Raw genomic sequence first — 12,275 nt, 5'->3', positions numbered from 1 at the left:
CGGTGACGTGTCCGCCGGTGCCGGCGGCGGGGCCGCCAGCGGCGATGCGCGGGCGGGCGGCGGCGGGCGCACATGGCCAGGTGAGGGGGGCTGGGCCACGCCGCGCCGGAGGGCCGGTGCCGGCGCGGTCCCGGTGCTGAGGTGTGGCCTCTGCCCTGCAGGATCGGTGTTTCCTGCCTGTCCTGGCGCTCGGTGGGACCGTGCCCGGGGCCGCGGCAGCGCCCGGTGGCGTTGGGGTTCGCCCTGCTCCTGGGGCTGCTGCTGTTGCTGGCGGGCGCCGTTCCCCGCCGCTGGGCCGCGCCGCCCCGCGGCGCCCGGCGGGACGAGAGGTGAGCGGGTCCGGGGTGCCGGGGGAGCGGGGCCGCCGGTGCTGAGCCGCCGGTGCTGAGCGGCCCCGCCGCCCTGCCCCAGGTACCTGGCGCGGGCGGAGGAGCTGACGGCCACCGACACCGAGGACTCAGCCCTTAACTACGGCGTGGTGGTGGACTGCGGGAGCAGCGGATCCCGCGTCTTCGTCTACTTCTGGCCCCCGCACAACGGGAACCCGCACGACCTGCTGGACATCAAGCAGATGAGGGACAGGAGCAGCCGCCCCGTCGTCAAGAAGATTAAACCGGGTGGGTGCCGCCGCTGTCCGTCCCCAGCCCGAGCCCCCTGCGCACCGACGGGGCGGGTTTCTCACAGCTCCTTCCCCGGACAGGCATCTCCGTGACCGCGGCGGCCCCCGAGCGGGCCACCCCCTACCTGCGCCCGCTCCTCCGGTTCGCGGCCGCCCACGTCCCGGCCCAGAAGCACAAGGAAACGCCGCTGTACATCCTGTGCACGGCGGGCATGCGGCTGCTGCCCGAGCGGTGAGTCTGTGGCCCGTGTCAGGCGAGCCAGGGATACCCTGGAATCTCTCACCCCCAATAGCTGTCTCTTCGGGAAAACTGGGAATTCTGGGGGGAATTGAGAAAGGAAAGGGCAAGTTGCTGGGGCAAGCAGTGAGGGATGCAGAAGGAGGATTTGAGCATGCTGGGAGGGAGTTGAGAGAAGAGGCTTTTTACTGAGGGTCTCAAACAGATAGATGTATTTCTTGTCACCAGAGCATGCTGGGTGCAGCAGCACGGCTTGTGGGGCTGAACAGGGGGTTCAGTGCTGGGTGATCCCTGCTGTCTGTTCACCAGCCTTACTGGTGAAGGTCCCCTAGCATCTGTTTCTTTCCCATGCCCTTGCAGGCAGCAAGCTGCAATCCTGGAGGACTTGGTGCGAAACGTACCCCTGGAGTTTGATTTCCTCTTCTCCAAATCACATGCAGAAGTAATCTCAGGGAAACAGGAAGGTAGGAGCTACCACAGAGCACTGCTTGGTGTTCTTTAGTATATTGTCATAATTACATTTTCTATCTTGTGCAGGTGTCTATGCTTGGATTGGCATCAACTTTGTCCTGGGACGGTTTGATCACGAGGATGGTGAGTCTGGCTGCTTCTAGAACAGCTGGGAGGGTCTAAACAGAGCCCTGTTGGACCTTGCCCCAGTGCTGGAGCTAATAGCAACCTCTGGAGTAGGCAGCAATGCCTGACCCCAGTCGTATGTGTGAAATGGATCTGGGACTTGGAGGAGCCTTGCCCTGGTCACAAGTTACTGTGTGAGGGGGCCATCTGCAGCATTTTGGGAGAAGAACCAGGGAGAGAGAGTTTGTGATAGTGTTTCTGTAGTGGCTTCCACCTGTGGATGCCTTGGGGGAATCTTCAAAGCCAGGGTGTGGCCAGTCCTGAGTGCCAGGACCCATCAGCTGTGGGCAGTAATGGTGGAAGGGAGGAGAGACTGCCCCAGGCCCTGCCTCTCTCTGACATGCTGCTGTGGGTTGCAGAGGAGGATGCAATGGTCACCGTGGCGCTGGGGGACCAGGGGAAGTCCCTGGTTCGGAAACGAACAGTTGGGATCCTGGACATGGGAGGTGCCTCCCTGCAGATCGCTTACGAAGTGCCCGACTCTGGAGCTGTCTCCTCCCCTCAGCAGGTGCGTGTGTGCCTGGTTGGCCCCAAGAGCAGCCCCTGCCTTCCTTGGGTTGCGCTGATCAAGGACCTCTCTGCGTCCCTAGGAGGAAGCTGCTAAGAGCTTGCTGGCAGAATTCAACCTGGGCTGTGATGTGCAGCACACTGGCCACGTGTACCGTGTCTACGTCAACACCTTCCTGGGCTTTGGGGGCAATTTTGCCCGGCAGCGCTATGAGGAGCTGGTGCTGAACCAAACCTATGTGCACAACCGGTATTGCTGCCTCACCTAGCGGTGCCCCTGCTGGGGCACTGTGAAATGAGGTGCTGGTTCCTTCATGCTGCCCTCTCCCCCTTGGGTGTGTCTCAAAAGCTGCCTGTGGCAATAACAGCTCCCACAGCCACGTTGGCAGCAGCTCTGCGGCAGCAGCAGGTGCCTGGGCTGGCACAGCGTGCATGGGTGCTGCCCTTTTCCAAGTCTGGCAGGCATTAGCAGTGCCACAGCTCCCTGCCTTCCTCCTTCTCTCCTCGTAACAGGCTACAGGGGGGCTCCTTTAGTGGCTTTTGGCTTTTCCTGCTCTGACTTTCCCTCCTTCTCCAGCACCGATTCACTCAGCACATCTTTCCTTTGCGTCCCCATCTCGAGCTCTCTGTCTCCTGTCTCTCCTTTCCTTCCAAGAGCACTACGTGAAGCTGTTGCCAGAGGTGGAGAGGCTTGGTGCCCAGGTACTCCGGTGCCGGGAGCAAACCCTGCCTCCAGATCCCCAGGGGCTATGCAGGGGCACAGATCCCTGTGAGCTGGGTGGGATGGGCTGTGCCTTGTTGCACCCTACAGGTGCTTGAAGCATGTAGCTGCAGGTCAGCATGACAGGTCTGGCGAGTTCAGCTCAGCAAGAGGTGGCAGGGCAGGCACCAGCACTGCGGCGTACAAGGGGACACAGCCTGGTCTGGTGTAAGGGGTATCTGGATGTGGGACAGTGCTAGACTAGGCTTTCAGGAGGTAGTATAGAAGCCCCTGGGCAACTGCTGTTCCTTTCTGGACTGTTTTCCAGCCTGCACAGCCAGCAGACAGGGCTGAGCCCCAAGATGCCCTTCCTGGACCCCTGCCTGCCTGTGGGGCTGGAGGACACGGTGACAAGGGGCGGCCAAACCCTGTACGTGCGGGGACGAGGGGACTGGCAGACCTGTGCAAAGCTGCTGCAGCCCCTCCTGGCAGGGTCCAACAGCAGCCAAGACTCCCTGCTGGGGGCCTACAAAGCACCCATCGACTTCAGCAACAGCGAGTTTTATGGCTTCTCTGAGTTCTTCTACTGCACCGAGGATGTGCTGCGCCTGGGGGGTCAATACAGTGCCCCCACCTTCACCTCCGCTGCCCAGGTGGGTGCTGCCCCAGCCCAGGGGCTGGGAAGCTGCTGTACCTGGGGCTGAGAGTGAGGGCTGTTTCTCTGCCCTGAACCCCACCTTCTCCTTGTGGCAGGAGTACTGCAGCCAGCGGTGGGAGGTGCTGACCCAGCGTTTCCGTGGTGGTCTCTACTCGGCGCATGCTGACCAGCACCGGCTTAAGTAAATGGATTTGTTGGGGGATGCCACAGCTGGACCTCCTGGGAGGCTTTTGCAGTGGTAAGGGACTAGTGCGGGTGGCAATGTCTGGCTGATGCTCCTGTGTGATGTGCCTTCCAGGTATCAGTGCTTCAAATCAGCCTGGATGTACCAAGTCCTTCACGAGGGCTTCCAGTTCCCACTGGACTACCCAAGCCTGCGCACGGCCCAGCTGGTGTACGACCGGGAGGTGCAGTGGACACTGGGAGCCATCCTCTACAAGACAAGATTTCTGCCACTCAGGTACTGTCGGCTCACTGATGACATCATGCAGGGAAGGGTGGTTGGGGAGGAGTAGGTGTAACTGCACTAGGTGAGGGCTTTGCCATCCCCAGAAGGGGAGTGGCAGCACAGACCATAGCAGGACCCTGGCTAGTCCTGATGTTTCTCTCCACAGGGATCTCCGTCAGGAGAGCATCCGGCAAGCACATGCCTCCTGGCTGCGCCTCTCTTTTGTCTACAACCACTATCTTTTCTTTGCCTGCATCCTGGTGGTAGCACTGGCCATCGTCCTCTACCTCCTGCGGCTGCGCCGCATCCACCGCCGGCAGCTGCGCATGGCCCAGCACACCCTGCTCTGGCTGGACAAGGTGGTGGTGCCTCTGGGACAGGGAAATGTGCCATGACACCGGTGGTACCCACCATCCAGTTGCACCAGCAGAACCAGGACTGGCTGACAACCTGGGCTCCGAGGGCTTGGACTCTTTCTTGAAGACCATCTCAACTCTGCACTCCATCATCTCCACATCAGAACCAGAGCCTGTGGGCTGAGGCACCAATGGATGCTGGAGTTTTCCTCTCCACCTTGCCCCAGTCCTAATCTTTGTATTCCTTGCCCTCTGGCCTGTGTCTCACTATATGGTGTGGAGCAAAGTCCTCTGCTGCCAGCGGGCTCAAGGCTGCAGCCCTGGCAGGTCCCTCAGATAACAGGACACTGTCACTGAGGCAGCCAACCTCGGGCTGTGGCCCGAAGCGCTGGGCCACCCCATGACTCAGCCACTGGTTTGCAGAGCAACCTGGTGAGGTGCTGTGGTTCATCACATGGGGTGGCCTTTCTGCAGGCCCTGACAAGCCCACAGGCTGGAGAACAGCAGTCACTAGCAAAGTTACTGCAGGAACCAGGTGAGCTCTGAGTTCCACCAGGCTGCTCTGCCCAGCCTGGCCCCTCTTTGAGCATTCCTGAAAAGGTATCGTGCCCTTTGCCATGTCTTACCCTCCTATGACAATCCTCCTACCAGCATCCCAGACTAGGCCCTGAGGGGTGACCAATTGGTTCCTAAGGCACCACCAAAGCGGGCAGCCATTCCTTTCATACATTCCCTCCAGGGCACATCTGCCCCGTGGAGTCCCACACATTAACTGGGCACTAGTGCCAGGACCTGTGGTTCTGTCCCCCCTGAGCGCAGGCTGGGCCTGCCCACAGGAGAACCACCCCCAGTCCAGCTCAGAGCCTCAGGACACGTCCAGGCTGTAGCTGTGCACAGAGGCACAAGGCTTCCTCCTCTGGGGCTGGAGCCCACTGATAGTCCAATGAATTTTGTCACTTTTTACTTGAACTCAGCCGTTCCCATTCCTGTAGCAATAAACAACCCCCTTGAGCCATCCAGCACTGGTCTTGTTTTCTAGGGAACAGCTCCCCAGCAGCACTTGCTCCTGGCTGGTGGAGTTGCTGGGGGGCTGCACATCTGTGCTGCCGTGGCAGGATGAGGGAACTCCTTTCCTGTTCCCTGTTATCCGAGCAGGACTGCTGAGCTGGTAGCAGCATGGGGAGCTCTGATGCAAACGAAACTGTTGTGATCCTTGGAGACAGCATCCTTTGCTGCCTTCCTCCTACGAGGAAACGCCTGCCCACTCAGAGCTCCTGGAAGATATTGGTCCCTGTTTTTTACCTTATTTCCCACCCCAGTCTCATAGAGCTGCCTGGCAAAGAGGCCACTAAGCTGCTCCAGCTGCTGCACAGGCATGGAGATGGCCCCAGCATGGCTGACTACTGTGAGAGGCTGGGCAGACAGCCGATTCTCCCTCTGGCACATACTGTTGCCTACTTGTGACCGTGGTCCCACAGCCTGAGTGCACAGGTGGCATCAAGGATAAAATTTTCCATGCACCAGTGTGCTGCCAACCTCCTCCTCAACAGCTGAGGATCCCAGCCTTGTTCTCATGCTGCAAGAGCAGTGTTAGGGGGAAGGAAAGATGTCTAAGTAAGGCCAAGACTGTTCCTCGGCCTCAAAGCAGCAAATGACTCAGCCTCCAACATCACTTACTAGAAAAAGGATTTATTTCCACAACACAAATTGAACACAGACAAATAAATAAATAAATACAGATAAATTATCTCATAAATAAGGGGAAACCTAAAACACAATGCCCTACTGGGTTCTTCTCACAACCTGGACCCATGTCACTGTGGTGGAGATACCTAGACAGTACTGCAGCTGCCTCACTGCTGAGGTGGGAGACACAGCCCTCCTTTCATCCCCTCCAGCAGACCCCAACACCTCTCTTATCACACTTAAGGGGGTCTGCATGCTCCTCCAGGGTCAGCCCTCCCTTCTCCCACCCACAGCCACAATCTGTCTTAGCAGGGACCACCCCCGCCACAGAAGACAGACAGAGGTTGCAATGGCTCCTGCCTTCTCATGCAGAGGGGCAGCTGGTGCCTGAAATGACCAGGGATAGGGCAACGAGGTGGGCAGCTTGGGCTACGAGCAGGGGTTTCACTTGGGGGCTAGGGCTGAGTGCTGAGGGAACAGGGCAAGCTTTGCTGGAACAGGATCCACTGGAACCCCACCACACACAACCCTTGCAGGATGGTGCTCAGTGACTGCAGCACTTGGGCAGCTGAAGGGATCTCTCCCTGGCTGCTCCCAGTGCCAGCTTACTAGGCCCTTGTCCAGGGGTGCTGCCTGCCATGCTCAGGGGCCAAGCCATCATCGGTCCAGGTTGCAGTGCTCCAGGTGCGCTGGGGCAGCGGGTCCAGCCTCTGTCCCAGCACCTCTGGGGGCTGCCTGGTACAGGAGGGTAGAGGCTGGAACAGCTGCAAGAGCTGGGGGAGGGAGAAAGGAGAAGTTAACACCCATGACAAAGCTCCCACAAATCTTGAGAACCATGGTGCTTGGTTTGCTCAGGCCCAGTGTAGAGGCAGCAGCCCCATATGGAGACGAGCTCACCACAGCCACAATGCACAGAAGCCAAAGCATCTTCCCAAGCCTGGCAAGGGCCAGGCTGCAGCTCCCTCCCCTGCCTGAAAGAGGCAAGCAAGCGAGGCCATCTCTGCCACCCCAGCCCTCTGCCCACTCACGGTGACGGATTTGGCGGGGGGGTCTCGGCTCAGGCGTCGGCTCCTGGGAACTGCTCACTCCCAGAGGAAGCGCACGTACCAGATGGTCTCGTTCTTCAGCTGCGGCCCGAACAGGGGGTTGGCCTGCGCCAGGATGGCGATGAGCCAGCTGCAAAGGGACCCAATGTGCCATCAGCCCCAGTGGCACACAGGCAGGGCCAGAGCACCCAGGGGGTGACGGGCCCGGGAACGAGGCGGACCGCAGCCCGGGTGCTGTCCCGTCCACCAACGGGAGGAGGCTGGGCAGCAGCCACCGGGCCCGGGGAAGCCAACGGAGGGCGGGGGAAGGTACTCACAAGAGGTAACAGCACACGGCCGTGGTGACCAGCATCGTGATGATCACCCTGCGGAGACAACGGCGTTAGCACGGGGAGGCCCGGCCCCGGAACCCCCCCGCCCGCAGTACCCTCGAGCCCCCACTCACCCGCGGTTCGGCCCCTTGGGCACGAACCAGGGGGCGGCGATGCCCACGAGGCCCCAGAAGGCGGAGAAGAGGACGAGCGGCAGCGCAAAGCTGTGCGCCGTCATGGCCGCTCTGCTCCGGTCCGCTCCGCGGGCCCCGCCCCGCCCACTGCCGCGGCACGCGGCCAATCCGCGGGCCGAACGTGCCGCGCCGCCGCCAGCGCCGCCTCCCATTGGCGGACACCCCCGGCTGCGCTCGGCTCGGCTCGGCTCGGCTCGGATCCGCTCGGCCCAGCGCGGCCCGGGGCTGCCGGCGCGCCCCCGCGCCTCGCTCCCGAAAGGAGCCCTCAGCCACACACGAACTGCTCCGTAGAAACTCTTTTTATGTTACAAAGTTTACACTCACACCCGCCGCCTCCCTGCGCCAACCCGTCCGGGCGCACATCCGCCCGTGCACCCGGGGTGAAGGGTCTGGGCCGCCCCTGGATTTGGCGCTGCAGCTCCCTCCGGCAGGACTCTCCTGCGGGTGGGTTACTTGGGGACTCTCCGGAGCTCGCTCATGAGCCACAGTGCCATGCTGAGCAGTGCCAGGGAGCCTGACTGGTGGGTAGCAGCCAGAGGTGTGGGGACATAGAGCAGCAGTGTGCTGATGCCCAGGCCCACCTGCCAAGAAGGGGAAAAGAGGTTAAGAGCAGCTATGGACGCACCACTGATACCATCCCCAGCACAAGGCGTGGTGTAGAAAGGCTCACAAGCCACAGCAGGACTTCCCACCCCCAAATTCAGAGCGTGCATGCAGTATGGTGAGGTGTAGGGTCTAGGCAGCTCTACCTCTCAGCTCCAAGCTCTTGGGCCTAGATCCAAGCTGAGGCAAAAACAACAAAAGAGGCAGTACCTGCATGTAAGCCACAGCCAGTAAGGAAGTCACAGCCATCCTGGTCCTGCGAGGGAGTGGGATCTTCCGCGAGAAGAGGTACAGTGCTGTGACAGCTGTGACGGAGGCAATTCCCTACAGAAGGGAAGGGAAACAACCACCCTTCCACAAAAGTTCAAAGGAAATGGGTGCAGTGGCCTTTGGCTGCACCTTCCATGCAGTAGAAGAAATTCTGTGAGCAATATTTAACCAGAGAAACACGTTAATGGCCATGACCAAACCCCAGAGCTCCCACGCCATGAGGTTAACAACCCTGAACTTTAACTGAAGTTACAGAGAGTCTCATTTTTTGCTCCAAATTAATGCTTTACTTTCCAACAGCTTTTCCTCTTCTATTCATTAGAGATTATGTCTGCCCTCTTCCCAGCTCTCACCTTGACAACTGAAGGTGGAAGCTGTCATCTGGAAAACTGATCTCCTTTCCACCACTCGGCTGTAGTGCACCAGCATAATCTTGCTGTGCAGGTCAGCCCAGGTGACTCCTCTTAATCTTCCTTTTTAGTCTTAGCCACAGCTTAGTTCACAGCAGTGCTGCCAGTGGTATTTAATAATCGGATTGCTCTAACTAGCTGAGATATTTTCACAGGGCACTACTGTGTAAAGCAGGTTCAGAAATGCTGAAGGAAGCATTCACTATCAGGATTTCCAAGTTTTATTTCAGACAGCTTTCCCAGACATCTCAATAGCAAGGGCTACCTCCCACTGTAGCTCACGTTATGGAAAAGGAGACACAAAGAAACAAAGTCTTTTACTTGCGCAGGAGGAAGACCTCCTTAAGGAAGAAGGCCACATTGAAAATAAGAATGCTAAACTTCCTCTTCCTGCAGAAGCAAATTGGTAAGATGCTCTCAGGCCCTTTGGACACCCTGGAAATCACTCAAGTTGACAGAAAGAACCACAGCCCAAAGAGGACAGCTTGGCTGCAGGAGGCAACCAAGAAGCAGCCCAGACACATAAGGAAGACAGCACTTACCAAGATCCTGTGATCAAACTGTACAGTTGTAGGATTCTCAAAGATATTTCTCAGCACAGGAGAGAAGGCAAGGAGATCATCTGGGATCCAGTGCTCCCCCATTTTGGGGAAGGAATTGTACACAAGGCCAGCATCCAGTCCCGCCACAAAGGCACCTGCAATTCCAGAGCAAAAAATAAAGACTACCAGAGTAGGCAAAGGTGTCACTCCAGGTTGCACAGCTCTGATTCAAGAGCTCAGCTTGATCCTGAATTTCTTTTAGAAACATACACAGAGATCACACAGCACAGGCAGGCTGGAAGGCACATCCTCACCTGGAAAGACCAGTAAGGATATTCTTGACTGTTAGCTCCGTGACAGCAGCACATTTCCCAGAGAATGGGAAACGTCCCCACCAGATCAGCAGAAAAAAAACAAACAGCAGAGAGGAATGAGTGGCAAATGGGACAGCAGAAAGAAAGAGCCTTACCTGAAAGAGCAGTAAGAAAAATGAGAGCTGTAGTGCCATGAACATATTGTTTCAAGCGAAGGAGCTGATGCGTTTCAGGCAACTGTAAAATAAAAAACAAAAAAAAGCAGAAAAAAATCAAGGCAAAGCATTTCCAGTACTGTTGGCAACAGCTAAGAAAAGCCTTCACTGCATGTATAGGACAATGAGTTTGCCTTTATTTTACAGGAGGAATCTACAGACCACCACACAGCAGTCACACGTCAGTGGTTCCTCAAAACCACAGCTAATCAAGTTCAACCCTGTGCAGAAATTGAAGTGGCCACTGGACAGTTACTGGCACAAACCATTTAGCCCAGCCAGGCACACCCTTGCCTGAACTGCCACAAATTCTGAGTCTAATCCCTTTTGAGCCAAACATCATAAGACAAGGGAAGTGTCCCATAACCATGAGGTTTACAGAATGGTATTTTGTAAACTGCAAGTATTCTCTAAGTATTAGGTCAGAGTCAGGAACTGAGACTAAAGCAGAGCACCATCAGCCTTTACATCCTTTCCCTACTCTTCACATCACACCCCAGACCTCTGAATTGACACTACCCTGAGCTTTTGACCCCTGACACAGCACTCCATACCTTGTGTTGTGGAAGCAGCAGAGTCAGCCCTGTCCACAGGCTTGCAGAGTACAAGACCAGTGCGGAGCCAAGGTGTGCTGCGAGGCGGTACTGACTGACCCGAGGGATGTCGTACGAGTCTGGCTTCTCCTCCAGCCCACTCTTCACCATGTACCACCCCAGCAGCCCCTAACAGAACAGGAGAGGGGTTACAGCCAGACAGGGCAGCAGCAACTACTAAGACCAGATAAACTTTAGGGGCAAAGCAACTTGTTTCCTCTGCCTTCAACCAGCTACCAGCACTGACACCCCTCCAGCTGTCACGAATCCCACTGAATCAGCTATGCTCAATCAGAAGATACCAAATTGAAAGAGAGTGGGTTTAGATCAGATATTAGGAAAAAATACTGTGGGGGTGGGTGAGGCACTAGAACAGTTTGCCTAGAGAAGCTGTGGATGTCCCATCCCTGGAAGCATTCAACGCCAGGCTGGATGGGGCTCTGAGCAACCTGTTCTAGTGAGAGATGTCCCTGCCCATGGCAAGGGGGGTTGGAGCTGGGTAATCTTTAAGGTCATTCTATGATAATCCCCGTGGCTGCAGAGCTCTCTCACCTGGAAGCAGACCAGCCCACAGAGGGCGAGCACACGGCCCTTCAAGGGGCGGCTGAGCCAGCCCCTGTGCCAGAAATAGGCTGCAGGCAGGATGTAGACCAGGCCCACGACACGGCCCCACATGCGGTGCGAGTACTCCATGTACCAAATGAACTTGAACTCTGCCAGGGTCATGTCATGGTTCAGGCTGTTAAAGACAGTAAAACAAAGAACCTTTTCACGTGATGCAACAGCCTTACACTGAACTTTGCACGACACAGGGTCACCTTCCTCAGAAAAAGGAAGGAGCCACCACCAGGCAGGCTTTGCGTGCCTTTCTAGTGACTTTAGAAAACATTTTCCTTCTTACAAGAGTTCCCCGAGTGGCTCAGTCGCAGGAGGGATGGTCTCAGCCCACTCTCCTTCCAATTTTGCACACTCACATTTTAAACTCCGGGAACTGCTGGTACTTCTGGAACTCAGCTTCCCACTCCTGCTGTGTCTGCGGGGGCTTCATCTCCTTCACCAAGTGCCAGTCAACCATGGAGAGGCCTGATTCTGTCAGCCTGGGGGCAGAGACAGAGCAGGCACAACTCACTCCCTGACAGGAGGCAAATCCACTGAGCTGAAGTGAGAGCTGCTGCCTGCACAGCAACCCAGGAGCTGGACTTGGATGGTCCCTTCCATCCCAGCATATTCTGTGGTTTTATGATAACTCTTAAAACATTTGCTCATACAACCATTAAACTCAGAGACAGAAACAGGATGGAAATCAGACAGTCTGTAAGTGATCAGACCTAAAATGACGACAAACGTGTAAGAGAGTCATCTCGAAGTGACATCAACACACTGTGAAAGTCTCTCTGGTACTTCCAGCCCTACCTCACCATGTCCCTTGCAACCAGGAAGGAAAGATGTGACAGGACTCTCACAGGCACGCTCGGGGTGGGTCCCTGCTGCGGGGTCACCGCCGGCGCGGACCGGAGGGCAGCCGGGACCTCTGTCCCTAAGGGCCCTCTCTGAGCGCCCCAACGAGGCTGGCGGTGCCGCGCTCACCTGGTGACGCCGCCCAGCACCACGGCACCGGCCACGGCGCCGCTGCAGGCCAGAAGCCATCGCCCCACGGCGGGCGGCGGCGCGGCGGGCAGGGGCTCCTGGTGCAGCAGCCGGAGCTGAAGCCAGCGCTGCGGGGGGAGGCGGCCGCGGGCCGACGGTGCCGGTGTCCGCACGTGCAACAGCCCCCGCGCCCCGCCGCGCGCCGCCCGCAGCATCCCGAGCCACGCCGGAAGTGCGGCGGCCGGAAGCGCGGAGCGAGCCCTTCCGGGCACACCCGGGCGTCGCCATGACGATCGCGCGGCGCGTGACCGGCAGCGCGAGCAGCGACCCCCGCGCGCCGCT

At 57.8% G+C, this 12,275-nt stretch overlaps 4 protein-coding genes across 6 annotated transcripts in view; 2 read left to right on the top strand and 2 right to left on the bottom strand.

The window, feature by feature from the left end:
• Positions 1-59: 59 nt before the first annotated feature.
• Positions 60-5,181, top strand: ENTPD7 (ectonucleoside triphosphate diphosphohydrolase 7). The gene is made up of 12 exons (XM_027648150.1): positions 60-80; positions 162-329; positions 412-617; positions 701-851; positions 1,218-1,321; positions 1,395-1,451; positions 1,853-2,001; positions 2,084-2,250; positions 3,029-3,353; positions 3,454-3,539; positions 3,657-3,818; positions 3,973-5,181. Exons 1-12 carry the CDS (start codon positions 73-75, stop codon positions 4,199-4,201), a joined length of 1,812 nt encoding a protein of 603 aa, XP_027503951.1. The 5' UTR covers positions 60-72; the 3' UTR covers positions 4,202-5,181.
• A 654-nt stretch (positions 5,182-5,835) lies between these two features.
• On the bottom strand, positions 5,836-7,500 carry LOC113949494 (V-type proton ATPase subunit e 2). Its single transcript, XM_027648151.1, has 4 exons — positions 7,340-7,500; positions 7,212-7,259; positions 6,877-7,024; positions 5,836-6,621 (listed from the first exon to the last, which is right to left on the bottom strand). The coding sequence occupies exons 1-3, from the start codon at positions 7,441-7,443 to the stop codon at positions 6,931-6,933; spliced, it is 246 nt and encodes an 81-aa protein (XP_027503952.1). The 5' UTR covers positions 7,444-7,500; the 3' UTR covers positions 5,836-6,621; positions 6,877-6,930.
• A 180-nt stretch (positions 7,501-7,680) lies between these two features.
• Positions 7,681-12,128, bottom strand: LOC113949548 (cytochrome c oxidase assembly protein COX15 homolog). 2 transcript variants are annotated; one of them, XM_027648296.1, is made up of 8 exons: positions 12,107-12,128; positions 11,321-11,443; positions 10,899-11,085; positions 10,308-10,475; positions 9,694-9,775; positions 9,225-9,379; positions 8,213-8,326; positions 7,681-7,980 (listed from the first exon to the last, which is right to left on the bottom strand). In XM_027648296.1, exons 2-8 carry the CDS (start codon positions 11,419-11,421, stop codon positions 7,849-7,851), a joined length of 939 nt encoding a protein of 312 aa, XP_027504097.1. In that variant the 5' UTR covers positions 11,422-11,443; positions 12,107-12,128; the 3' UTR covers positions 7,681-7,848. The 2 variants fall into 2 exon arrangements, with proteins under 2 accessions (XP_027504097.1, XP_027504098.1); XM_027648297.1 differs by lacking the exon at positions 12,107-12,128 and adding an exon at positions 11,934-12,045.
• An 81-nt stretch (positions 12,129-12,209) lies between these two features.
• The window catches only part of CUTC (cutC copper transporter), a 4,874-nt gene continuing 4,808 nt past the window's right edge, over positions 12,210-12,275 (top strand). The window contains exon 1 of one of the 2 annotated variants that reach the window (XM_027647962.1): positions 12,210-12,275. In XM_027647962.1, the coding sequence (XP_027503763.1) occupies positions 12,220-12,275 (56 nt within the window). In that variant the 5' untranslated portion in view covers positions 12,210-12,219. The other variant, XM_027647964.1, reaches the window with a different exon arrangement.

The sequence above is a fragment of the Corapipo altera genome, unplaced genomic scaffold (genome assembly GCF_003945725.1).
Source record: "Corapipo altera isolate COAL_440 unplaced genomic scaffold, ASM394572v1 56, whole genome shotgun sequence".
Classification (NCBI taxonomy): domain Eukaryota; kingdom Metazoa; phylum Chordata; class Aves; order Passeriformes; family Pipridae; genus Corapipo; species Corapipo altera.
The sequence above is the reverse complement of the archived record's forward strand: the minus strand, read 5'-3'. Positions and strand labels throughout refer to the sequence as shown.